The following is a 27,932-nucleotide window of genomic DNA, read 5'->3' as shown; positions in this document are numbered from 1 at the left end:
TGAGGGACTGTGGAGAGGAGTGTGTCAGTGTTGGTATGAGGTGTGGAGTGTCAGTGTACAGTGACAGTGAATGGGGGGTGAAGGGGGTGGTGAGGGACTGTGGAGAGGAGTGTGTCAGTGTGGGTGTGAGGTGTGGAGTGTCAGTGTAAAGTGACAGTGAATGGGGGATGAAGGGGGTGGTGAGGGACTGTGGAGTGGAGTGTGTCAGTGTGGGTATGAGGTGTGGAGTGTCAGTGTACAGTGACACTGAATGGGGGGATGAAGGGGGTGGTGAGGGACTGTGGAGAGGAGTGTGTCAGTGTGGGTGTGAGGTGTGGAGTGTCAGTGTAAAGTGACAGTGAATGGGGGATGAAGGGGGTGGTGAGGGACTGTGGAGTGGAGTGTGTCAGCGTGCTATGAAGTGTGATGTGACAGTGTAAAGTCAGTGGTGCTCCACATTGATATATGCTTCGCCCACTGTTCTACCCTCTCTACAGCTGATGATTCTGATGATTCAATTATTGTTGGCAGAATTTCAGATGGTGACGAAAGCGTGTACGGGAGTGAGAAATACCAGCTAGTTGAGTGGTGTAGTCGCAATGGCCTTGCACTCAACAGCAACAACCCAAAGTGTGATTGTGGACTTCAGGAAGGGTAAGACGAGTGAAGACATACCAATCGTCATCGAGGCCTCAGAAGTGGAGAGAGTGAACAGTTTCAAGTTCCTGGGTATCAATGTCTGAGGACCTAACCTGGTCCTAACATATCGATGCAGCTGTAAAAAAGGGAAGACAGCGGCTATACTTCATTAGGAGTTTGAGGAGATTTGATTTGTCAACTGAAACACTCAAAAACCTGTATAAATGTACCATGGAAAGCATTCTGAATGGTTGCATCACTGTCTGGGATGGGTTGGCTACTGCCCAAGATTGAAGGAAGTTTCAGAAACTTGTAAAATTAGCCAGCTCCATCATGGATACTGGCCTCTGTACTATCCAAGACATCTTCAAGGAGCGGTGCCTTCGGAAGGCAGCGTCCATCATTAAGGACCTCCAGCACCCAGGACATACCCTCTTCTCACTGTTACCATCAGGTAGGAGGTACAGAAGCCTGAAGGCACACACTCAGCGATTCAGAAACAGCTTCTTCCCCTCTGCCACCCTATTTCTAAATGGATACTGAACCTCACTACTTTTTTTTTCTGTTATTTTGCAGTACTTTATTTTAACTTAACTATTTTATCGACATATGTATACTTAGAGCAACTCAGTTTTTTTCTCTATATTTGTTTATCATGTATTTCATTGTACCGCTGTGGTTAAGGTAACAAATTTCATAACATATGCCAGTGATTTTAAACCTGATTCTGATCACTATGTTAACCTTCTGTCTGCCTATCAGGTGGATGTAAAGATCACTGCATTTGAGGAGTGAGGATTCTGTCATAAAGTGCTGGCCAATATTAATCCCTAAATGAACAGTCTTGGTTTTCACCATATTGTTAATTGTGGGCACTTGCCATGGACTTCTCTCTAACTGTGTTTTGATTTGCACTGTCTCGTTTTGCAAGGTCTTTTTTCACTATTTAGTATAACTTGTGTATAATTTCTGTCTCTCTGTTGTCTGGATCTCCATGCCTGTGATGGTATTGCAGGGAAGTTTGTCATTGTACCTGTGCCTTGCTGTACTTGTGCACATTACAATAACTCAGTACAAACGCAGCCAGCTCCATCATGGGCACTAGCCTCCCGGCATCCAGAACATCTTTACAACACAATGCCTCAAAAAAGGCAGCACGCATCATGAAGGACCCCCATCACCCTCTTCTCATTGCTACCGGCATAGTCCCCTCTTACATTTACATACTTAGTCCAGCGGTCGTGGAGCATACGGATCCCTTCTTTGTAGAAGTCAGTGTCTTGGACCTCCATAAAGCAGTCCACAACAGGGGTGATTGATAAGTTCGTGGCTTAGGGTAGAAGCAGATGAGTTATACAGCTCTCATTACGTGCACGTGCAGGTCAACTCTTTGAGTGATTGTGCAGAAAGTTTGAAGTTAATAACTCATCTCCTTCTGCCTTAGGCTACAACATAAGCAAAATTGTAGCAATAACTCTTTCTGAAAGTGGTCCACCTCATGACATTCCAACATGCTTTGAGAAGTGAATGGTGCTAAGTAAATGCAGTTGCTTTCTTTTCTACTCTGTTATTTACGTCAGGCAACCAACTTAGTTCCCATCCAAACTGATTCCATCCCATGGTGGCTAAAACCCACCACTGAACCCCACCACCCCCACCCACCCACACCGCGTCTTCTCTGTTTGGTGTCTTCTAACCACTGCTGCTTGTCACTGGCAGAGATTTGGGCATCACACATGAAATGCTGGAGGAACTCGGCAGCTCAGGCAGATCTGTGGAAATGAATAAATAGTCGACATTTCAGGCTGAGACCCTTCATTGGCTATGACATGCAATGTGTGCAATGTGTGCATTGCCTTGCCATTTGGATGGAACGTTATCCATAAAGTATGTCAGCTTTGCTCACGTGGCAATGGTGTGATCTGATACTCACTGCGTGCTTATCCCATGTTATTCAAGGCTTAACTGATTTCAAAATATGGGTAAATAGTTTACAGAGCTGTCCTCAGGAACCCCACTTTACGCTTACAAATTAACTGGAATTTCAGATGTTGTCAGTAACTTGTTTTTCCCATAGTTCTTTCTCATTCCTTTTATAACACAAGGGCACAGATTTTGGATTTTTTTGCACAATTTGCAGAACAGTGGTCAATATTTACTTTTGCACACATGAGTTTTGGATTGTGATGCAAGAGTTTGTATTGGAAGCCGTTGCAGGTTCTGGCAGCTTGAGGGTTGGGGATCAGGGACAGTCTGTTGTGCTGATTTTTGTGGGGTATGCTTCAGCAGTGTGCATGTCACTTTGCAAGGCACAAAACAGAAAACAGTTGTGTAGAATGCACACAACATAGGACCCAATGGTTGCGTAGTGGTTGGCGTGACACAACAAAAGATGTGGAGACTCACAATAGCGTATTTCAGTCCAGAGTCAGGGTGGAGACTAGTCTTTGACTGAAAATCCCATCAAGCCTGTTTACCAATCACAAGCACAGGGCATGACTTCATGGTGATCAAAGTTACTTAGAAGTTAGCATTTGAACAGGAGGCAGGGACAGAGTGGCTGAGTGTTATGAAGTAGTCCATTGTATAGAATTGATATCTGGTTCCTGGGATTCAGAGCCTTTCTGCTGATACCAGCAGCTCGGCACCATTTGGTGTCTTCTTATCAAAGATAATAGTGATCTAATCAAAACGTCATCAGAAGCTGCATTTTCACAGATATGGGTTGCAGATGGCTTATCTAAATACGTCTCCTGGGTAACACAGGAGAATTGCATTGTGTAGAGATTTAAGGCTGTTATATTCGCCAAACATGTCCTTGGAATGGCTGGAGGTTAGCCCACCGCAGATAAGAGAATTCATTGATAGCCCTTCACTGAAGCAAATCATGTCCCCCCATCTGATCCTGGTACAACCAGGGCGTTGGTCATTGGCAGGAAAACACTCACCGAACAAAGTTGTTGGATTTGAATTTTTTCATGAATGAATCTGCCAGTAATTTACCTCACACATCCCGAAAGGGGGTGTCGGGGGAGGGTAGGGGAGAGCTTTCATTGCCTTTAACTATAACATTTACACACAACAGAAAGCGAATTAGTTTGGAAAAACAAGCATTTCTTTAACTCTACTTGTGGTAAATGAACAGTAATTCCCTCAGAGGAACACACTCAAACTGAGGAACACACTCAAACTGAGTCACCGGATGAACACTGACTTCCCCAGGTGGTTTCCATTCATTACCAAGCACTATTAAAGCTGTACTTTGTAGGATCACTGGCAGAGTTGCTCTCTCCATCAATATTGCTGGGGTTCATTGACGCATTATGCCTTGAAGGAGTTGGAAGGTCTTTTTGCCAAATACAATCAGGAGTTAAGGATATTTTTACAGATATTCTTAGGATATTACTTTTAAAGAGGTTAAAGATTAGCTTTATTTGTTACATGTACATCGAAACATACAGTGAACTGCATCATTCGTGACAAATCAAATCAGTGCAGTTTCTGTTGAACAGCCCACAAGTGTTGCTACGCGTCCGGTGCCTACAACTCACTAACTCGAATCTTTGGGATGTGGTGGAAAACTGGAACTCCCGGAGGAAACCCAAACCATCATGGGCACAATTTTTGACTTTTTCAGCTGTCCATCGCTCAGCTTGTAGCATACAGAACTTCAGTTCAGGAAACTTCTGAATGGTCTCAGGGTTTCTGTTATAACCACCTATAGTGGAGTACCCAATTTAAATATAACTGGGCAACACACACAAAATGCTGGCGCAGCTCAGCAAGTCAGGCGGCATCTATGGAGGAGTTTTAAACAGTTGATATTTTGAAGATTCTTCATCATGAGTCCTGGCCTAAAATGTTGACTGTTTATTCCCCTCCATAGATGCTACCTGACTTGCTGAGTTTTTCCAGCATTTTGTGTGTGTTGCTTGAGATTTCCAGCATCTGCAGAATCTTAAACACTAGAGTTTGGACCCATCGAGGATCCCAGCTACCTGTGTTCGATTGACTTTTTTTCACCCACAGCCATGTATCCTTCCTGGGAACTTGTCTTCGTCACTACGTTATTCCACATGGCTTCCAGCTCCATCTCAGCTCTCCCAGTTTGGACCCAATGAGGATCCCAGGCTGAAAGAAGATTATAACATCCAGGGATATACATTGCATCAAAAGGACAGGCGGGGAGGCAGAGGAGGTGGCATGGTTCTATTGATAAAAAAAAGTAATCAAATTATTGGAAAGAGGTGATATAGAGTCGAAAGGTGTTGAATTATTGTGGGTAGAGCCAAGGAACTGCAAGGATAAAAAGACCTTGATGGGAATAAAGTAGTAAAGATTTGGCCTACAAATTACAGCGGGAGATAGAAATTGCACGCCAAAAAGGCAATGTTACAATAGTCATGGGGAACTTCAGCATGCAGGTAGATTGCGAAAATCAGGTTGGTGATGGATCCCAAGAGGGGTAATTTCTGGAATGCCTATGAGACTGCTTTTCAGAGCAGCTAATGGTTGAGCCCACTAGGGAATCAGCTATTCTGGACTGGATTTTGTGCAATGAACTGGAATTGATTAGAGAGATAAAAGTAAAGGAACACTAAGGGGTAAGTGATCATAATATGATTGAAATCACCCTGTAATTTGAGAAGGAGAAACTAAAGTCAGATGTATCAGTATTACAGGATGATGTTAGAGTCAATTGGGAAGGATAAGGTTATGGAGTACTTGGTGACACAGGACAAGATAGGACAAAGTTAGCGTGGGAAAATCCTGCCTGGTGAACCTGTTGGAATTCTTTGAAGAGTTTAAAAGTAGGACGGATAAAGGAGGTGCAGTGGATGTTGTATATTTGGACTTTCAGAAGGCCTCTGACAAGGTGCCACACATGAGGCTGCTAACCAAGTTAAGAGCCCCTGATTTTACAGGAAAGTTACGAAGATGGTCAGAGCATTGGCTGATTGGAAGCAGGCAGCGAGTGGGAATAAAAGGATCCTTTTCTGGTTGGCTGCCAGTGACGAGTGGTGTTCTGCAGTGGCTGGTGTTGGGACCACTCCGTTTTATGCTGTATATAAATGTTTTAGATGATGAAATAGATGGCTTTTTTTTGCCAAGTTTGCAGATGATACAAAGATTGGTGGAAGGGCAGGTGGTGTTGCAGAAACAGGTAGGATGCAGAAGGATTTAGACAGATTAGGAAAATGGGCAAGAAAGGGGCAAATGTAATATGATGCTGGAAAATGCATGGTCATGCACTTTAGTAGTAGAAATAAATGTGCAGACTATTTTCTAAATGGGGAGAAAATTCAAAAATCTGAGATGCAAAGTCCTTGTGAAGAACACCCTGAAGGTTAACTTGCAAGTTGAGTCAGTGGTGAGGAAGACAAATGCAATGCTAGCATTCATTTCAAGAGGTCTGGAATACAACAGCAGGGATGTGATGCTGAGGCTTTATAAGGCACTGGTGAGGTCTCGCTTTGAGTAGTGTGAACAGTTTTGGCTCCTTATCTAAGAAAAGATGTGCTGGCATTGGAGGGGGTCCAGGGGAGGTTCACAAGGATGATTCCAGGAATGAAAGGGTTATCATATGGTGAACGTTTGATGGCTCTGGGTCTGTACTCGCCGGAATTCAGAAGGATGAGGGGGGAATCTCATTGAATCCTTTCAAATGTTGAAAGGACTAGACAGAGTAGATATGGAAAGGATGTTTCCCATGGTGGGGGAGCCTAGGCAAGTGGGCACAACCTCAGGATAGAGGGGCGCCCTTTCAAAGCAGAGATGCAGAGAAATTCCTTCAGCCAGAGGTTGGTGAATTTGTGGAATTTGTTGCCACATGCAGCTGTGGAGGCCAGGTCGTTGGGTGTATTTAAGGCAGAGATTGATAGGTTCGTGATTGGACATGGCATCAAAGGTTACGGGGAGAAGGCCAGGGAATGGGGTTGAGGAGAAGAGAAAAAGGATCAGCCATGATTGAATCATGGAGCAGACTCAAATGTCTTATGGTCTTACAGTGGAGTAAAGGGAATTACAGAGGCATGCGAGAGGAGCTGGCCAAAATTGCTTGGAAAAGAACACTGGCAGGGATGACAGCAGAGCTGTAATGGGTAGAATTTCTGAGAGCAATTCAAAAGGCACAGGATATATACATCCCAAAGAGGAAAAAGCATTCAAAAGGCAAGATAACCCAACTGTGGCCAACAAGAGAAGTCAAAGCCAACAAAAAAGCGAAAGAGGGTGTATATAATGGAACAAAAATTATTGGGAAGTTAGAGGATAGGGAAGCTTTTAAAAACCAACAGGCCATTAAAAAGTCATTAAGAAGGGATATAAAGGTAAGCCTGCTAATTATATTAAAGAGGATGCCAAAAGTTCTTCAGATATATATAGTGTAAAAGGGAGGCAAGAGTAGATATTGAACCACTGGAAAATGATGCTGGAGATGTAGTAATGAGGGACAAGGAAATGATAGACAAACTGAGTAAGTATTTTGTATCAGTCTTAACCCTGGAAGACAACAGCAGTATACCAGAAGTTTGAGTGTGTCAGAGGGCTGAAGTGAGTGAAGGTAGATAATTCACCTGGACCAGATAGTGTACACCCCAGGGCTCTGAAAGAGGTGGCTGAAGAGATTGTGGAGGCATTAGTAATGGCACTTCAAGAATCAATTGATTCTTGCTAGTTCTGGAGGAATGGAAAATTGGAAATATCACTCCACTCTTCAAGAAAGAAGAGAGGCAGAAGAAAGGAAATTATAGGCCAGTTAGTCCGACTTTTAGTAGTTGGGAAGATGTTGCAGTCGATTGTTAAGGATGTGGTGTTGTGGTACTTGGAGGCACATGATAAAATAGGCTGTAGTCAGCATGGTTTACTTAAGGGGAAATCTTGCCTGACAAATCAGTTGGAATTCTTTGAAGAAGTAACAAGCAATATAGACAAAGGAGAATTGGTGGATGTTGTGCATTTGGATTTTCAGAAGGCCTTTGACAAGGTGCCACACATGAGGCTGCTTAGCAAGATACAAGTCCATGGTATTACAGGGAAGAAAGCAGTGGCTGATTGACAGGAGGTAAAGAGTGGGAATAACTGGAGCCTTTTCTGACTGGCTGCCACTGACTAGTGGTGTTCCACAGGGGTCTGTGTTGGGACCGATTCTTTTTACATTATATGTCAGTGATTTGGATGATGGCATTGATGGCTTTATTGCAATGTTTGCAGACAATATGAAGATAGCTGGAGGAGCAGGTAGTTTTGAGGAAGTAGAGAGGCTACAGAAGGACTTATACAGATTAGGAGAATGGGCAAAGAAGTGGCAGACGGAATACAGTGTCAAAAAGTGTATGGTCATGCACTTTGGTAGAAGAAATGAAAGGGTTGACTATTTTCTAAATGGAGAGAAAATTTAAAAAAAAATGAGGTGCAAAGGGACTTGGGAATCCTTGTGCAGGATTCCCTAAAGGTTAACTTACAGGTTGGGTTAGTGGTGAGGAAGACAAATGTGAATTTAGCATCCATTTTGAGAGGACTAGAATATAAAGCAAGGATGTAATGCTGAGGCTTTATAAGACACTGGTGAAGCCTCACTTGGAGCATTGCGAGCAGTTTTGGGCCTCTTATCTAAGAAAGGATGTGCTGACATTGAAAGGATTCAAAGGAGATTCACAAGAATGATTCTGGGATTGAAAAGCTTGTCATATGAAGAGCATTTGATGGCTCTGGGCCTGTATTCACTGGAATTCAGAAGAATGAGGGGTGACCTCATTGAAACCTATCAAATGGTGAAAGGCCTTGATAGAGTGGATGTGGAAAGGATGTTTCCTTTGGTGGGAGAGTCTAAGACCAGAGAACACAGCCTCAGAATAGAGAGGCGTCATTTTAGTGTGGAGATGAGGAGGAATTTCTTTAACCAGAGGGTGGTGAATTTTTGCCACAGGCAGCTGTGAAGGCCAAGTCATTGAATGTATTTAAGGCAGAAGTTAGAATAGAATAGAACAGTACAGCACAGTACAGGCCCTTCGGCCCACAATGTTGTGCCGACCATCAAACTCTGCCTCCCATGTAACCCCCCACCTTAAATTCCTCCATATACCTGTCTAGTAGTCTCTTAAACTTCACGAGTGTATCTGCCTCCACCACTGACTCAGGCAGTGCATTCCACGCACCAACCACTCTCTGAGTAATTAACCTTCCTCTAATATCCCCCTTGAACTTCCCACCCCTTACCTTAAAGCCATGTCCTCTTGGATTGAGCAGTGGTGCCCTGGGGAAGAGGCACTGGCTATCCACTCTATCTATTCCTCTTATTATCTTGTACACCTCTATCATGTCTCCTCTCATCCTCCTTCTCTCCAAAGAGTAAAGCCCTAGCTCCCTTAATCTCTGATCATAATGCATACTCTCTAAACCAGGCAGCATCCTGGTAAATCTCCTCTGTACCCTTTCCAATGCTTCCACATCCTTCCTATAGTGAGGTGACCAGAACTGGACACAGTACTCCAAGTGTGGCCTGACCAGAGTTTTATAGAGTTGCATCATTACATCGTGACTCTTAAACTCTATCCCTCGACTTATGAAAGCTAACATCCCATAAGCTTTCTTAACTACCCTATTGTAGCGGTGTGATACACACAGTGCTAGAAGTAACGACACGCAGTCTGTAAGTCGCCCTCGAGACTCGTTTATTCAAACTTCACGGCACTGGCTTTTAAGCATTTCCCTTCCAGCCCTCTCCAGGCGGAAATGACGTCAGAGGTGCATTACAAAAGTCTCTCCCCATGCGCGGGCTATTTTGTGAGCCGGTTCGCTTGTGTAGAAAGTGGGTCGCCACACTATCTACCTGTGAGGCAACTTTCAGGGATCTGTGGACATGTACCCCCAGATCCCTCTGCTCCTCCACACTACCACGTATCCTAGATTCTTGACTAGTCAAGGCATGAAAGGATACGGGGAGAAGGCAAGAGATTAGGGCTGAGAAGGAAGTGGATCAGCCATGATGAAATAGCAGAGCAGACTCAATGGGCTAAATGGCCTAATTCTGCTCCTATAACTTTTGATCTTATGGTCTTATGGTACCTGCGCTTGATCTGCAGAATGTCTTGTGTTCAGTATAACTGGACGTGTTCATACTGTAGCTCTTTTTCTGCTTTTGAATACGCTGCCGTTGATCATGAAACATAACACAGGAGCAGGCTGATCAGCCCACAATGTCCATTCTGAGCATGGTACCAAATGAAGCTAACCCCATGTGTCCCTCCATTCCCTGCCTGTCCACTTGTCTGTCTAAGTGTGACTGCTATGTCTGATCGTCAACCCTCTGACAGAGCCATTGCAGGTGCCACTCTCAACCAGCTTCATTGATCTATTTTACTCCCCTCACCCTAAAGCTATGTCCTCTAGTATTTGACATTTCACCACCTACCCTGTCTCTGCCTCTCATAATTTTATAGACTTCTATAAGGTCTCCCCTCCGCCTCTGATATTGCAGGGAAACCAGTCCATGTTTGTCCTACCCCTCCTGACAGCTTACACTCTCTAATCCTGGCAACATCCTGGGAAACCTCTTTACACCCTCTCTAAAGCCTCCATATTCTCCCTGTAACCAGCAGATAGAACTGCACTGAATATTCCAATTGTTGCTCCACCAAAGTTTATACATCTGCAATATGACTTCTTGACATTTATACTTAACAATGATGGCAAGCATGCCATCAGCTTGTGGTGCCACTTTCAGGGAACTACGGACTTGATCCCCAAGATCCTTCTACACATCAATGTTCCCAAAGATCCTGATATTCACTGTATCTCTTCCTCTTACATCTGAACTCCCAAAGTGCAACATTCCACATGGGTCAAGAACTCTATCTGACATTTCTAACTGCCCTATATCTTGCCAAATCCTTTGATATTCTTCATATCACTGTCTGGTATGCAGGGGCTACTGCACAGGGTCAGAGAACACTGCAGAGGGTTGTAAACTCAGCCAGCTCCACCCTAAGCACTCGACTACCCAGCATCCAGGACGTCTACAATAGGCGATGCCTCAAGAATGCGGCATCCATCAGTAAGGATGGTCACCACCCAGGACACGCCACTTCTCATTGTCACTATCAACAGGGAGATACAGGAGCCCGAAGACACACACTCAATATTTTAGGAACAGCTTCTGTACCTCTGCCATCAGAGTTCTGAACAGTCCATGAACCCATGAATACTACCTCAATATTTTCTGGCTCTTTTTATGCAATACTTATTTAATTATACTACTTTTAATGTGTTGCACTGTACTGCTGTTGCAAAATAACTAATTTCATGACATATGCCAATGGTATTAAATCTCATTCCGATTGTGATTCTGGCTCCACTGGAGTTGCAACCTAATGATGTAATTGCAGCTGCTTATGTGTTGCCTGATCAGTTCTAAAGGCATTTATTTTATTCTTATTTATTATTATTAGCATCATTATTATTATTAATGTTGGTAATGTTGCAGATAATATTGCAGCTCTCTAAAACTTGGAGTATTGTATCACCTCATTATAGGAAGGATGTGGAAACTTTAAAGAGGGTACAGAGGAGATTTACCAGGATGCTGCCTGGATTAGAGAGCGTGTCATATCTGGAAATGATAGAGGAGTCCAAGACAAGAGGGCACGACTTCAGGATTTAGAACAGAGAGGCAGAGAAATTACTTTAGTCAGCAGGTGGTAAGTCTGTGGAATTTGTTGCCAAGAGTGGCTGTGGAGGCCAAGTCATTGGGTGCATTTAAGGCAGAGATAGATAGGTTCTTGATTAGCCAGGGCATCAAGGGGTATGGGGAGAAGGCAGGGGAGTGGGGATGACTAGAAGAATTGGATCAGCTCATGACTGAATGGCGGAGCAGACTCGATGGGCCAAATGGCCTAACTTCTGCTTCTATATCTTATGGTCTTATGGAAAGATTGTACAAGCTAGAGCTTTTCTCTTTGATGCAAAGGAAAATGAGAGGAGACCTGATAGATAGAGGTGTATGAGATTATGAGAGGCACATATAAAGTGGACATACTGCACCCTTTTTCCAGGGTGGCAATGGCCAAAACAAGAGGACATCCATTTCAGGTGAGTGCAAGGAAGTTTAGGGGAGATGTCAGATGTAGATATTTCACACAGAGAGTGGAGGCTGCTTGGAATATACTGCTGGGGCTGGTGGCAGAGTCTGATACTTTAGGGATATTTAAGGAGATAAGCATGTGGGTGTAAGGAAAATGGCGGGTTATGGGCTGTGAGGGACGGAGTGGTTAGATTGTCTTGGTGTAGGTTTGTATAGGTTGGAACAACATTGTGGGCTGAAGGACCAGTACTGTGCTGTACTCTTCAATGTTTTATGTTCTAGATCAATGAACCGTGAAATCAGGTGGGAAATTCAATCCAAAACTGTTAGCTTCCTACTGGGTAGTACAAATTAAAATTGTATTTTATATATTTCAGAATCAGAATCAGTTTAGGAATCTGACAGGAGTCCACTCCTCTTTTCCTAGCTGAGAAGAGTGCAGGAGGAGCAGAAACGGTTTTCAGAAGCAATCAGTCCAACCCTGGGTGGTTTCTGTACCCTGAGCTTTCCAGAATGATGTGGCCACTGTTGGCCTCAGAGGCAACAGTGTTAGAGTTTAATTAGATTAATGTGGTCTGACAGCTGCTCGCTTTGTTAATGTTTGCTGGACACAAACACTGAAAGATCAAAAATCCTTATCCTTGACTCAATGCTGACACAAGTAAGAAAAGATGGAATTGGAACTGATTAGGCATCCCTTATCAGATGTGAGAGATAACATCAAGCTAATAAACATCAGAAATCGGAGCCTCACACAGCAGATATACAGAGATCCAACATCGGGCAGGTAAGGGATGCTCTGCTTTTCTGCCTTGGTCTGTACTGTATGAGCATTGGTAAAGTAAGAACATTTAACTTAGTAGGAATTCAGTGATATACAGAATGTCATGAAACTTGTTTTGCAGCAGCAGTACATAAAAGTACTATAAATTACAATAAGAAATCTAAGTAAAAATTAAATTAAATAAGTAGGGCAAAAAAAAAAGCCAGAAAATAGTGAGGTAGTGCGCATGGGTTCATTGTCCATTCAGCGATCTGACGGCAGAGGGGAAGCTGTTCCTAAAATGCTGAGTGTGTGTCTTCAGGCTCCTGTACCTTCTCCCTGATGATAGTAATGAGAAGAGGGCATGACCTGGATGGTGGGGATCCTTAAAGATGAATACAACTTTTTTGAGGCATCACCTTTTGAAAGAAGATGTCATCGATGCTGGGGAGTCTCGTGCCTGTGATGGAGCTGGTAGAGTTTACAGCCCACTGCAGCTTTTTCTGATCCTGTGCAGTGGCCCCTCCAAACCAGACGGAGATGTAACCAGTCAGAATGCCCTCCACCGTATATCTGTAGATATTTTCCAGAATATTTGATGACATACCAGAAGTGTCAAATATAAAACAAATTGGTTTGGGTTTCTGCATTTTGAACAGTGCAAATATTGATTGGACATGATTTAAAGTTTTCTTCATCAGGCACTTTTAATGTTGGAGAGATTTGGCTCTTATGTCATTTACTGAATTAAGCTTCAATTATTCCAATTAATCATCCAATTAAATTCAGGGTCTATGCACTTTATTGCAGCCAGACATTGGGTTCTTCAAAACTGGGAGGTCTGGGAGCCTTTTCTCTGATCAGGTCTGCAGTGTAATGCTGAGACAAGTGTGGAGGAGATTGAACTAAGTGAGCAGTTGTCAGACCACATTAATCTAATTAAACCCTGATGTCATTACCTCTGTGGCCACATCAGCCTGGAAAGCTCAGGGTACAGAGGTGGTCCAGAATGGGACCAGTTGCTTCTGTTGTGAGGCTTATAGGAATAAAGCATATGAGAGGAGGAGCTATCATTAAAAGCACAGCAGAACTGATCACTGGCTTCAGCTCCAGTCTACTGCTTTCATCATTGACCCAAACTCCGCAGCTCACTGGAGAGAAGTCAAAGCATTTACACCCCTCAGAGAGAAGAAACTCCTCTTTACCTAGACCCATGAAACTACTTGATGTTCCAGCCATGATCTCATCTTTGTGTCTTTTTATTTCAGTGCTGTAAAATCTGCAGGTATAATATTTTATTTTATTTAGAGATGCAACACAGTAACTGATGCTTCAGGCCCAACAAGCCTGTGCCACCCAAGTAGACCCATGTAAATAATTAATCTACTAACCCATACGTCTTTGGACTGTGAGAGGAAACTGGAGCACCAGGAGGAAACCCATGCTATCACAGGGAGAACGTACAAACTCCTTGCAGTCAGTGGCAGGAATTGAACCTGGGTTCAATATGAGTGAGGTTGATGTTCTGGAGCATGTTGATATTAAGGGAGAGGAGGTATTGGAGTTGTTAAAATACATTAGGACAGATAAGTCCCCGGGGCCTGACGGAATATTCCCCAGGCTGCTTCACGAGGCGAGAGAAGAGATTGCTGAGCCTCTGGCTAGGATCTTTATGTCCTCGTTGTCCATGGAATGGTACCGGAGGATTGGAGGGAGGTGAATGTTGTTCCCTTGTTCAAAAAAGGTAGTAGGGATAGTCCGAGTAATTATAGACCAGTGAGCCTTACGTCTGTGGTGGGAAAGCTGTTGGAAAAGATTCTTAGAGATAGGATCTATAGGTACTTAGAGAATCATGGTCTGATCAGGGACAGTCAGCATGGCTTTGTGAAGGGCAGATCGTGTCTAACAAGCCTGATAGAGTTCTTTGAGGAGGTGACCAGGCATATAGATGAGGGTAGTGCAGTGGATGTGATCTATATGGATTTTAGTAAGGCATTTGACAAGGTTCCACACGGTAGGCTTATTCAGAAAGTTAGAAGGCATGGGATCCAGGGAAATTTGGCCAGGTGGATTCAGAATTGGCTTGCCTGCAGAAGGCAGAGGGTCATGGTGGAGGGAGTACATTCAGATTGGAGGGTTGTGACTGGTGGTGTCCCACAAGGATCTGTTCTGGGACCTCTACTTTTCATGATTTTTATTAACGACCTGGATGTGGGGTAGAGGGGTGGGTTGGCAAGTCTGCAGACGACACAAAGGTTGGTGGTGTTGTAGATAGTGTAGAGGATTGTCAAAGATTGCAGAGAGACATTGATAGGGTGCAGAAGTGGGCTGAGAAGTGGCGGATGGAGTTCAACCCGGAGAAGTGTGAGGTGGTACATTTTGGAAGGACAAACTCCAAGGCAGAGTACAGAGTAAATGGCAAGATACTTGGTAGTGTGGAGGAGCAGAGGGATCTGGGGGTACATGTCCACAGATCCCTGAAAGTTGCCTCACAGGTGGATAGGGTAGTTAAGAAAGCTAATGGGGTGTTAGCTTTCATAAGTCGAGGGATAGAGTTTCAGAGTTGCGAGGTAATGATGCAGCTCTATAAAACTCTGGTTAGGTCACACTTGGAGTACTGTGTCCAGTTCTGGTCGCCTCACTATAGGAGGGATGTGGAAGCATTGGAAAGGGTACAGAGGAGATTTACCAGGATGCTGCTGGTTTAGAGAGTATGCATTATGATCAGAGATTAAGGGAGCTAGGGCTTTACTCTTTGGAGAGAAGGAGGATGAGAGAAGACATGATAGAGGTGTACAAGATAATAAGAGGAATAGATAGAGTGGATAGCCAGCGCCTCTTCCCCAGGGCACCACTGCTCAATACAAGGGGACATGGCTTTAAGGTAAGGGGTGGGAAGTTCAAGGGGGATATTAGAGGAAGGTTTTTTTACTCAGTGGTTGGCGTGTGGAATACACTGCCTGATTCAGTGGTGGTGGCAGATACACTGGTGAAGTTTAAGAGACTACTAGACAGGTATATGGAGGAATTTAAGGTGGGGGGTTACATGGGAGGCAGGGTTTGAGGGTCGGCACAACATTGTGGGCCGAAGGGCCTGTACTGTGCTGTACTATTCTATAAGGGTCACTGGCGCTAGAACAGCATTACACTAACCATTATGCTACTGTGTAACCCCCAAATAAGTAATAGTTTTGTATTAAATATTGGGCCCCTTCCCTGAGCTTGCTCACTGCCCCACCTATTCTACATGCACCTGGACTCAGATTTTGAGACTGCTGGGGCTGCAGCTCCAGTGGAAAAGAATTGGTAAAAAGTTTATTTTTGTCACATGTACCAAAATACAGTGGGGGAAAAAAATACTCTTAATGTGCCATCCAGACAGATCATTCCATACAGAAGTACACTGAGGTGCTGGAGGAACTCAGCAGGTCAGGCAGAAAATTAATAAACAGTCAATGGTCTGAGCTGATGAAGGGTCTTGGCCCCAAACCCTTAAAGTAAGACCATATGACCATAAGACATAGGAGCAGAATGAGGTCATTCTGTCCATCGGGTCTGCTCTGCCATTCCATCATGACTGATTTACTTTCCCTCTCAACCCCATTCTCCTGCCTTCACCTTGTAACCTTTGACACCCTGGCTAATCAAGACCCTATCAACCCCCACTTTAAATATACTCAGTGACTTGGCCTCCACAGCTGCCTGTGGCAATGAATTCCACAGATTCACCACCCTCTGGCTAAAGAAATTTCTCCTCATCTCTGTTCTAAATGGACATCCTATTCTGAAGCAGTGGCCTCAAGCCCTAGACCCCGCCCCCCCCGCCACTATTCCACCTGATCATCCTGGATTCATTCCAATTTTCACCTTTTATCCCATTTTAAATTTGCTATCATTACTACATTTTCCTAATCTTGTCACTTCTAATAGATGAAGTCAATTTATTGACAATGGATTAGTATGAGTCCCATCCACTTGACTGGTCCAATTCTGCCAGGTGTTTGACTGGCTGAGTGTTCCAGAGAATGACGCATTTTCTCAGCCAGGGACAGTCTGAATCTCAAGCATCTAGGTTGCTACATAAGGGTCAAAGGGAAAAGAAGAACATCTCTTTGACTAAGCCCCAGGGAGCCCCAGGGATCTATTTTAAAGGGAAAATCACTCTGCTGCACTATTTTAAACACAAGATATTCTGCAGATGCTGCTGGACATCTAGAGTACCAGACACAAAATGTTGGATGAACTCAGCAGGTTAGGCAGCATCTATGGAAATGAATAAACAGCTGAGACCCTTCATAAGGACTCAGTGTAGACTTTGGGTTCCCCAAACCCTCCTGATGAAGAGTCTTGGCCCAAAAGTCGACTCTTTATTCCTCTCTATGCACACTGCCCGACCTGCAGAGTTCCTTCAGTATCTTGAGTGCGTGCTGCACAATTGCAGGATTTTCACTTCTGGCAAAAGCGTTTCCCATGGCGGTCTGATTGATGATCATTTGTGCTTGTCTAGACAGTGTGACACAGTTGCAGCTGAGGAGGCATTTGTTTCAAACAGCCAGCAAGTGAGTGTATGACATTCACCTCATCAACACTCAGTGGCCAATGATGTTTATCCAGAATTCCAGATGAATCAGAATCAGAATCAGCATTATTATCACTGACATTTGTCGTGATCTTTGTTGTTTTGCAGCAGCAGTACAGTGTAATACATAAAAAATTCTATAAATCACAATAGAAATATATATATAAAATTAAATAAGTAATGCACAAAGAGAACATAGATAGTGAGGTAGTGTACATGGGTTCATTCTCCATTCAGAAATCGATGGCAGAGGGGAAGAAGCAGTGGCTAAAACACTGAGTGTGTGACTTCAGTCTTCTGTAGCTGCTCTCTGATGGTAGTGATGAGAAGAGGGCATGTCCTGGTTAGTGGGGGTCCTTAATGGTCGATGCTGCCTTTTTGAGGCATTGCACTTTGAAGATATCCTTGATGTTTGGGAGGCCAGTGTCCATGATGGAGCTGGCTGAAGCCTGATTTATACTTCTGCGTCAATGCGTCGCTGTAAGTACTGCGTCGCCGCAGACCCTACGCAAAGCCAACGCGGAACCCTACACGAGAGCCCGCGTTGCTGCGACGTGCACCTCTCCCAGAATGTAACCGCGCGTCGCGGCAAAGCAGACCGCAACAACTGTGATTGGTCTGCGTGGTAGCGTGGCATGTCATCCTACTCTGCAATAGCTTCCCATTGGGCGACTGAAGGGCAGGGAAGGAACTCTGGCTGCAATGCTTTCCATAAAGCTTTACAGACCTCCAAAATTATGGAGGACACATTTCGCTTTTACAAAAAAGACACTTGTGTCTTTTTACCTGGAGAAAGACTATCATGACCATGAAGCCTTGCTCAGGCAGGTGTGTGCACGTGCGTGACGTGTGCGAATTGCAGAGCGACGCAGACACACCAATGCACAAGTGTAAATGCTCACAACTGCGTAGCCCACTTGCGTAGGTTATGGCGTCCAGTTAACGCAGAAGTATAAATCAGGCTTGAGTTTACAACTCTCTGCAGCTTTTTTGTGCAGTGGCCCCTTCACACCAGACTATTATGCAATGAAGGTTGTAGCTGCCCTGTAACATTACAAAAAGATCCCAGAAGAGAACTAAAGTCAATTACCATTTACTAATATTCTCTCTAAATATTTTTTCTTTGAATTTGAGTCCAAGGAGCAATTGGAAACTATAGACCTGTTATCCTGACATCAGTGGTTGGGAAGTTGTTGGAATCGATTGTTAGGGATGAGATTACAGAGTACCTGGAGGCACATGACAAGATAAGCCAAAGCCAGCATGGTTTCCTGAAAGGAAAATTGGGCCTGACTAACCTACGGAAATTATTTGAGGAAATTAAAAGCAGGGTAGACAAAGGAGAGGCAGTAGACACGGTGTACTTGGATTTTCAGAAGGTCTTTGACAAGGTGCCACACATGAGGCTGCTTAGCAAGATAAGATCCCATGGAATTACAGGGGCATTACCAGCATGGGTGGAGCATTGGCTGATCGGCAGAAAACAGAGAGTGGGAATAAAGGGATTCTATTTTGGCTGGCTGCTGGTTACCAGTGGAGTTCCACAGGGGTCGGTGTTGGGACCGCTGCTTTTTATGATGTATATCAATGACTTGGACTATGGGATTAATGGATTTGTGGCTACATTTGCCGATGGTACAAGGATAGGTGGAGGAGCGGGTAGTGTTCAGGAAACAGAGAGCCTGTAGAGAGACTTAGATAGTTTAGGGGAATGAGGAAAGAAGTGGCAAATGAAATACAATGTTGGAAAGTGTATGGTCAGGAAACCATGCACTTTGGTGGAAGAAATAAATGGGCAGACTATTATTTAGATGGGGAGAGAATTCAAAATGCAGCGATGCAAAGGGACTTGGGAGTTCTTGTGCAGGATACCCTAAAGGTTAACCTCCAGGTTGAGTCGGTGGTGAAGAAAATGAATGCAATGTTGGCATTCATTTCTAGAGGTATAGAATATAAGAGCAGGGATGTGATGTTGAGGCTCTATAAGGCACTAGTGAGACCACACTTGGAGTATTGTGTGCAGTTTTGGGCTCCTTATTTTAGAAAGGATATACTGACATTGGAGAGGGTTCAGAGAAGGTTCACGAGAATGATTCCAGGAATGAGGGGGGATCTCATAGAAACATTCCGAATGTTAAAAGGCCTAAACAGATTAGATATAGCAAAGTTATTTCCCATGGTAGGGGAGTCCAGGACAGGAGGGCACAACTTCAGGATTGAAGGACATCCATTTAGAACTGAGATGCGGAGAAATTACTTTAGTCAGAGGGTGGTAAATCTGTGGAACTTGTTGCCACGAGCGGCTGTGGAGGCCAAGCCGTTGGGTGTATTTAAGGCAGATATAGATAGGTTCTTGATTAGCCAGAGCATCAAAGAGTATGGGGAGAAGGCAGGGGAGTGGGGATGACTGGAAGAATTGAACCAGCCCATGATTGAATGGCAGAGCAGACTCGATGGGCTGAATGGCCTACTTCTGCTCCTATATCTTATGGCCTTATGGTTTAATGGACAGAGAGATGATAACGTTTATGTTACAAAAGTTATTGTCTAGGTGAGAGGCAGCCTGTGTTAGATTGCACCAGACTGGTAGTAAGAAAGGGAGAGGAAAGAGGAAGTTTTACAGGTTTGACTCAATGAAAAATAAATAAATGAAGAATTAAAAGCTGGCTGGTGAATAAATTGTTAAAAAAGTATTATTTGGTAAAGAGGGTTAGGGAGGCAAGGAGCAGAAAACAAAGCTCCCTAGGACCTGGAAGCATGTCATCTTCGTATCTGTGAATGTCTCTGACAATAAATGTTTTTAAGATTCAATTCTACATCCTTTTTGTTTGTTTAGTGGTGAGGTGGGGAATTATTTATTCTGCCTATAACGCTTCTGTCCATTTGATTCTGCAGCCTTTACAGAGGTTAAGGGCCTGACACCGCCATGAAGATATTTGCTGCTGCTTTGGTACTTTTGCTGGTTAAAGGTACAGACCAAAAACTTCTCAAACTAACACAAATATAACAATTAAAACCGTATACCAAAAAAGCAAAACTCACATGAATTCATTGTTCTGATTGATGTTTACTTTATGGGAGGTGTTGTTACAGGTAGCAGTTAATACTGGAAATATTGCCAAGTCTGAGAACGCTAACACAAAATGCTTGTGAATCTCAGCATCAATGGAAAGGAACAAACAAGTCCCGATGAAGGGTCTTGGCCTGAAACATCGACTGTTTTTCCCCTCCATAGATGCTGCCTGACCTGCTGAGTTCCTCCAGCATTTGGTGCTGCCTGGGTGGTGGTAGAGGCAGATGCATTTGGGACTTTGAAGAAACTCATAGATAAGCACATGGTTGAAAGAAAAATAGAGGGCTAGGTAGGAGAGAAGGGTTAGATTGATCTAGGAATAGGTTAAAGTGACAGCAGAACATTGTTCTGAGTTGCACTGTTCTCTGTTCTATGTGGCACCAATAGACAAGGCTGGTTTTTTTGCTCATCCATAGACTGTTGACCTAGCAGGGATTTGATTGACATTGGAAAATGCTGAAAAAAAATGGTTCACAGATCTTTTACTTTTGTCAAATTATGGTTAATTCTGAGACAGTTAAAAATTAATGTACGTCTCTGACATACAGGGCTTTCGTTCTCTGACTACTTTTAAATAAAAATCAGTAGAATTATTATTTGGCACAAATGTAAGGGAAAGTGTGTGGCTTGTTTGAATGACTGTCTGGTCTCTTCCAGCTTGATGAGAGGTGACACTGTTGGCCTGGCTGTTTTTCCCAGGTCAGTGGAGGTTGGATGTTCATCCAGAATCCCGGCCAACATTCCCCCTTCAACCACTATCTTACAACACTTTGCTTTTAGAAATTTATGCTTGGAATCAAACTTGGCTTGTTTGACTTTTCATTCAATCTTTAAATTGCATTTTCAAGGGCATTGGTGTGCGTACATTCAGTGGCCACTATATTAGGTACACCTGCTCATTAATGCAAATATCTAATCAGTCAATCATGTGGAAGCAACCCGACACATAAAAGCATGCTGACATGGTCAAGAGGCTCAGTTGTTGTTGAGACCAAACATCAGAATGGGGAAGAAATGTGATCTAAGTGACTTTGACAGTGGAATGATCTTTGGTGCCAGACAGGGTGGTTTGAGTATCTCAGAACCTGCCGATCTCATCTGATTTTCACACACAACAGTCTCTAGAGTTCACAGAGGATGGTGTGAATAAAAAAACAACATCCAGTGAGTGGCAGTTCTGTGGGTGAAAACACCTTGTTCATGAGAGAGGTCAGAGGAGAATGGCCAGACTGGTTCAAGCTGACAGGAAGGCGACAGTAACTCAAATAACCTCACGTTACAACAGTGGTGTGCAGAAGAATATTTCTGAATGCAAAAAAAAAAGTCAAATCTTGAAGTGGATGGGCTACAGCAGCAGATAGACCATGAACTTACACTCAGTGGGCACTTTATTAGATACAAGAGGTGCCCAATAAAATGGCCACTGAGGGTATACTGGCTGCATTGAAATATTTGCCAGATTTGTTTATAAATACATCTTTACTGAATCTCTAAATCAGGGATTAAAACTGTTGAAATTATATTTGGAGAAAAACTGATACAAGGGTGGGGGGGGGGAAGGTGTGTTAATATTCTTGAGGTACTGCTATCCCATGACCACGCTCACAGACATGTGCGTTGGTCTCAACTGAGAACATTGTATAAACTCCAGACACTCAGCCAGTAAGAAAGAAATACATCTCCCAGCAGCCTCAAGCCATCCAGAAGTTCTACACAATGACGGATTACAGAGCAGCTCACAAAGCATTGCAGAAACTTGGCAGGTTGAGTAGCTTTGGTGGGAAGAAAGAAATTGTTGATGTTTTGGGCTGAACTGAAAATTTCCTTCCTCAACCAATGCTGCTCAACCTGTCAAGTTCTTTCAGCGGATAGATGGCTATCAGGATTACTTTTTAAATCACAGCCAATTAAAATGAAAACACAAGGGACAGCAGATACTGGGATCTGGAGCAACACACAAAATACTCGGTGGGTCTGGCAGCATCTATGGAGGGGAAATGCATAGTTGACATTTCGGGTTGAGACCCCTCATCTGGACTGATTTCTCCAGCACTTTGTGTGCTGCAATTAAACAGAAGGCCAGTTACTCAAGTTATGCAGAAAATCTGATATCCAAACCTGCACACAGCAAGCTCCCTGTCACAGCAGGTAACTTCCTCTTCTGTTGCTGACAGAGAGATCAGAGATTGGCAGAGAGGCAGGAAGAACTTCCTTGTTCTCCAACAGAACCGTGCCAAGGGTCTTTCACACCCACCTGATCTCTGCGTTTATTTCATTCATATAGTGGTGCTAGGACAACCTCTTACTCAACATCAGCAAGACCAAGGAGTTGATTATTGACTTCAGGGGGAGGAAACCAGAGGTCCTTGAGCCAATTCTCATTGGGGGAATCAGAGGTGCAGAGCGTCAGCAACTTTAAATTCCTCGGTGTTATTATTTCCTCATAATCTAATCTAATCTAATCTAATTTCAGAGGGCCTGTCCTGTGTCTAGTATGTAAATATCATTAGGAAGAAAGCACAGAAATGCCTCTATTTCCTTAGAAGTTCGCAAAGATTTGGAATACATCTAAAACTTTGACAAACTTCTATAGATGTGTGGTAGAGAGTATATTGACTGGCTGCGTCACAGCCTGGTATGGAAACACCAATGCCCTTGAATGGAAAATCCTACAAAAAGTAATGGATATGGCCCAGTCCATCACGGGTAAAACCCTCCCCTCAATTGAGCACATCTACATGGAGAGCTGTTGCAGGAAAGCAGCATCCATCATCAGGGACCCCCACCACCCAGGACGTGCTCTCTTCTCACTGCTGCCATCAGGAAGGAGGCACGGGGAGCCTCAGGACCCAAACCACCAGGTTCAGGAACCGTTACTACCCCTCAACCCTCAGGGTCTTGAACCAGAGGGGGTAACTTCACTCACCTTCACTCACCCCATCATTGAAATGTTGCCACAGTCTATGGATTCACTTTCAAGGACTCTCCATCTCATGTTCTCCATATTTATTGCTTTTTATTATTATTATTATTTGTACTTGCACGGTTTGATGTCTTTTGCACATTGGTTGTTTGTCCAACCTGTTGGGTGTGGTCTTTCATTGATTCTATTGTGTTTCTTGGATTTACTGTGTATGCCTGCAAGAAAACAGATCTCAGGGTTGTATATGTGACATATGTTCTTTGATAATAAATTTAGTTTGAACTTTGATTTGCTGTTCTGAAAGACGGAAGTGTGGGTTCCTCTGGGTGTTCTGCTTTTCTCGCACATTCCGAAGACGTACTGGTTAGTAGGTTAATTGGTCATGTGGGAGTAATTGGGTGGAGTGGGCTCATTGGGCCGGAAGGGCCTGTTACTGTGCTGTGTCTCGAAGTAAACATTTTGAAGAAAGCATCAGTCTGGACCTTTGCACCTTGGAGATGTGAGGTTGCAGCTACCAAGTTGTTTCTCTGCGGCAGCAAGGGTCGCCTGCAGTAGAGTGAGAAGAACATGCAGCACATAAGGGGATTGCATTTCACAGCCTCCTTCCAAGAGCCACCTAAGTGGGTTTCCTTACCAGCACTCTTGCTCTGTTCCTGTCTAGGATTACAGGGTGCCGCCATTCCCGCGGAAGAGTCCAAGCCCAACAAATCAACAAGCTGGCAGCAGCCTCTTTGGGACTTGTTCAAAATAGGACATGAGGTTGCCAGTGCTGCTGTTGAAATGTTATCCCAGTCTGAATTGGCCAAAACAGCTGTGTAAGTATTACTAAACCACTATGTAAGTCATGCTCAAATGATACTTCAATCTCCCTTAGCTTGTACAAGGTGCACCTTAAAATAAGACCACAAGACCATAAGACATGGGAGCTGAATTAGGCCATTCAGCCCATCAAGTCTGTGTCACCATTCCAACTTGGCTGAGGTATTATCCCTCTCACCCCATTCTCTGTTCTCCCCGTAACTGTTGATGCCCTAACTAATCAAGAACCGATCAACCTCCACTTTAAATATGTCCACTTACTTGGCCACCACAACTGCCTGTGGCGATGAAATCCACAGATTCACCACCCTCTGGCTAAAGAAATTCCTCCTGATCTCTGTTCTAAAGGAACATCCTTCTATTCTGAGGCTGTGCTCTCTGGTCCTAGAATCCCCCACTATTGTATAGGAAACATCTTCTCCACATCCACTCTATCTACGTCTTTCACTATTCAATAGGTTTCGATGAGATCCTTTTGCCATTACTCTACTGTCTATACACTATCTCAGAAGAGAAATTTTGATAAATATTTCTTTGTTGAAACAGATGGTGATGTATTTGTAACTTATGATAGCTTTAGATATGCATGTTATTGTTGTAGATTTATTTTTATTTAATTTTGAAATTTATAGTAATTGTATGCCTTTGTATTGTACTACTGCTGCAAAACAACAAATTTCACAACATCCAAATCTGATTCTGAATCTTTATTGATATCAGGTTGAAGGGTGATATATGCAAGGAGCCTGATGGTATAGGAGGTACCTAATAAAGTGGCTACTGAGCTTATTTTCTAGTCTTATCCAACCTGAGGGGGAAAAGCCTATGTGCATTTACCCTATCTATACCCTTCATAATTTTGTATACCTCTATCAAATCTCCATCCTTTCTCGTACAATCCAGGGAAAAAAGTCCTAACCTATTCAACCTTTTCCTGTAACTCAGGTTCTCAAAACCCAGCACATTTTCTCAGTAAAGGTTCAACTCTTGCTCCAGTGTTTGGGACAAAAGCCTCAGTTGACACCCTCAACCTGTAGGAGTGATGAAAATATAATAATTTCTTGATTAGTCAGGGTGTCAGAGATTACAAGGAGAAAGCAGAAGAGTGGGGCTGTGAGGGATAATAACAGTGATGTAGAAATGGCAGAGGAGACTTGATGGGCCAAATGGCCTCATTCTCCTCCTATATCTTATGGCTTTATGATGTAAATTTATATGAGCATTTACTAATAAATGGCAGGGTCCCTGGGAACACTGATGTACAGAGTGATCTTGGGGTTTAAGTCCATAGCTCTGGGTTAATGTATAATGGCTCTGGGCCTGTGCTCACTGGTTTAGAAGAATGAGGGGGGATCTAATTGAAATCTATTGAACGTTGAAAGGCCTTGATAGAGTGGATGTGGAGAGGATGTTTGCTCTGGTGGGGGAGTCCAGGATCAGAGGGCACAACCTCAGAATAGAGGGATGTCCATTTAGAGATGAGAAGGAATTTCTTTAGCCAGATGGTGGTGAATCTCTTGTATTTATTGCCACAGATGTCCGTGGAGGCCAAGTCATTGAGTATATTTAAAGCAGAAGTTGATAGGTTCTTGATTAGTCAAGGTGTCAAAGGTTATGGGGAGAAGACTGGAGAATGGAGTTTGGAGGGATAATAAATCAGCCATGATCGAATGACAGAACAGACCTGATGGGGCAAATGGCCTCATTCTGTTCCTATGTCTTATGGTCTTATGTCCTCTCTGGAAGTAGCAAGTGTGTTAAAAGGGGCTTATGGCATGTTTGCCTTCATCAGTCGGGACACTGAGTATAAAAGTTAGGAAGTCTTGTGGCTGTATAAAACTTTGTTTAGGCCACATTTGGTGTACTGTGATCAATTATTTTTGCCCTATTACAGGAAGGCTGTGGAGGCTTTGGGGAGAATGCAGAAGATTTTTACCAGGATGTTTCCTGGACTAGAGGGTATTAGCTAGAAGGAGATGTGGGGCAAACTTGGATTGGTTTCTCTTGCATTGGAGGCCAAGGGTAAAGCTGATAAGTGTATAAAATTATAGAGGCAGAGATAGAGTCGATAATCAAAGTCTTTTTTTCAGGGTAGAAATATTAAGTGCTAGAAGGCCTAGCTTTAAGATGAAAGGGGAAAAATATAAAGGAGATTCAGAAGGCAAGTAACCACAGAGTTGACATAATGTTTGGCACAGACATCATGGGCTTTTTGCCGTGCTGTACTGTTCTACGTTCTATTGCGAAAGGGATAGAGTGTGGCAGGTGGAGGTAAAGAGGCTCATGTTTTGTCTAAACATAGCGACAAACCAAATGTATTGAATAAACTGTTTCCCCTTTCACCCCTTCTCTTCTCCATACCAGCCCATCTCCTCCCTCTGGTGTCCCTTCTCCTTCTCTTTCTCCCATGGTCCAATGTCCCCTCCTACTCGATTCTTTCTTCAGCCATTTATCTCACCAACCTATCACCTCCCAGCTTCTTACTTTATCTTTCCCTCCTCCACCCACATAGCTTCACCCATCACCTTCCAGCTTGTGCTCCTTCCCCTCCCTCACTTTCTTATTCTGACTTCTTCCCTTATCCTTTCCAGAGATGATGAAGGGTCTCGGCCCAAAATGTCGACTCTTTAATCCTCTCCATAAATGTTGCCTGACTTGCTCAGTTAGAGTCATAGAGTCATAGAGCACCACAGCACATAAACAGGCCCTTCAGCCCATCTATTTCATACCAAACTATTTTCTCCCATTGGTCCGCACCCAGACCATTGCTTCCCAGACCCCTCCCATCATTGTACTTATCTAAACTTCTCTTAAATGTTGAATCTGAATTTGCATACACCATGCCTACTGGCAGCTCATTTCACAATCTCCAAAGATGCTGCCTGACCTGCTGAGTTCCTCCAGCAATTTGCATGTGTTGCTCTGGATTTCCAGCATCTGTAGAATCTCTTGTGTGAGTAAACTGTTGGCAGGCTTTCATATGAATCAATATAAAATGTGTCAGTTTCATTATATGATTTTTTTCTCCCTTCTAGAGGAAAGCTCTCAAACAGTACAGAACATTTTGATACCCTACTTGAAACATCAATAAAAGATCTGTACAATTTGTCAAAGGAACTCGAGTGGAAAGGAATCCCTATCACTCAACATATTATGGAGCAGGGTAAGCTGCTCCAAGACAAGCTGTATGCTGCTGGTTCTCAGGTCCAGGAGGTCATTGGCAATGAAACGTACAACACAATCCATGAGAAGTTAGAGTCGATCCACAATGACGTTCAACAATACCGCCAAAACCTGAGCCTCATAACAAGCCAATTCAATCAGACACTTGAGGACACCACCCAACAAGTGGATGAATGGCACAGAAGAGTCGCCCTTTACACTGAGCCACTGCGTGAAAAGTTCAGTGTCCGCATTGAAGAAATGAAGCAATACCTTTCACCCATCATTCACGAGACCAAGGAGAGACTGAAGACATTTGACGACCTTGTTGCAAAATGGAAAGAGGCACCAACTGATAAAGCTTAATGATTCTGATGAGGTTAATTAGGAACCCCAAATACCAATTAAATATTAAACCAATCATAATATGTAAGACATATTATCCAGCCCCATTCCATATTGATACTTACAAATTTATATAAGAACATTTTAGTGTGGCAGCAAAAATTGGCATGTACTAAAGTATATTTAAACCAAAATTTGCCCTGAATGTACATTCTTGACAACTCTTCTGGGAAATTCCTCACAATGATTGTTAAATTCGTGTTGTCATTGCTCAGTGATCCAATTGTCCAGTCTTCTTATATCATCGTATTTAGCCCATTGATGCAAACTGGAATTTATGGAGGGAGTCACAGTGAGAGATTCAGTGCCAGGGTTGTATGAGGCAAAACTTGACAGCATCTTCTGGAGGATACAGTTGGGTGAGGAAGCTGTTGTTTAGTAACAAGTTGCTCCTTCGCAGTCTTTACACTTGCCAAAATGACTTGAATTTTAATTTTTTGAATAATTTGTTTTGTCTTACTAATCTTGTGCCTTATTGACTAAGAATTTAATTATTATAAATATACAAAG

At 43.4% G+C, this 27,932-nt stretch overlaps 1 protein-coding gene across 3 annotated transcripts; it reads left to right on the top strand.

The window, feature by feature from the left end:
* Nucleotides 1-527: 527 nt before the first annotated feature.
* LOC134340751 (apolipoprotein E-like) lies at nt 528-27,383 on the top strand. Of its 3 annotated transcripts, none has more exons than XM_063038228.1 (4): nt 528-633; nt 19,936-20,009; nt 23,698-23,851; nt 26,891-27,383. In XM_063038228.1, exons 2-4 carry the CDS (start codon nt 19,967-19,969, stop codon nt 27,381-27,383), a joined length of 690 nt encoding a protein of 229 aa, XP_062894298.1. In that variant the 5' UTR covers nt 528-633; nt 19,936-19,966. The 3 variants fall into 3 exon arrangements, with proteins under 3 accessions (XP_062894298.1, XP_062894300.1, XP_062894299.1); XM_063038230.1 differs by lacking the exon at nt 528-633 and adding an exon at nt 948-1,072; XM_063038229.1 differs by lacking the exon at nt 528-633 and adding an exon at nt 12,465-12,485.
* Nucleotides 27,384-27,932: the final 549 nt, after the last annotated feature.

Source organism: Mobula hypostoma, chromosome X2 (genome assembly GCF_963921235.1).
Source record: "Mobula hypostoma chromosome X2, sMobHyp1.1, whole genome shotgun sequence".
In the NCBI taxonomy this organism is placed as follows: domain Eukaryota; kingdom Metazoa; phylum Chordata; class Chondrichthyes; order Myliobatiformes; family Myliobatidae; genus Mobula; species Mobula hypostoma.
This window is presented reverse-complemented; position numbering and strand designations above follow the sequence as displayed.

Bases quoted from the DNA above. Each gene is read 5' to 3' on its own strand.
- LOC134340751 (XM_063038228.1), top strand. From the start codon at position 19,967: ATGAAGATATTTGCTGCTGCTTTGGTACTTTTGCTGGTTAAAG. The intron at 20,010-23,697 runs GTACAGACCAAA...GTTCCTGTCTAG, and splicing joins GGTACTTTTGCTGGTTAAAG to GATTACAGGGTGCCGCCATT. The intron at 23,852-26,890 runs GTAAGTATTACT...TCTCCCTTCTAG, and splicing joins GAATTGGCCAAAACAGCTGT to AGGAAAGCTCTCAAACAGTA.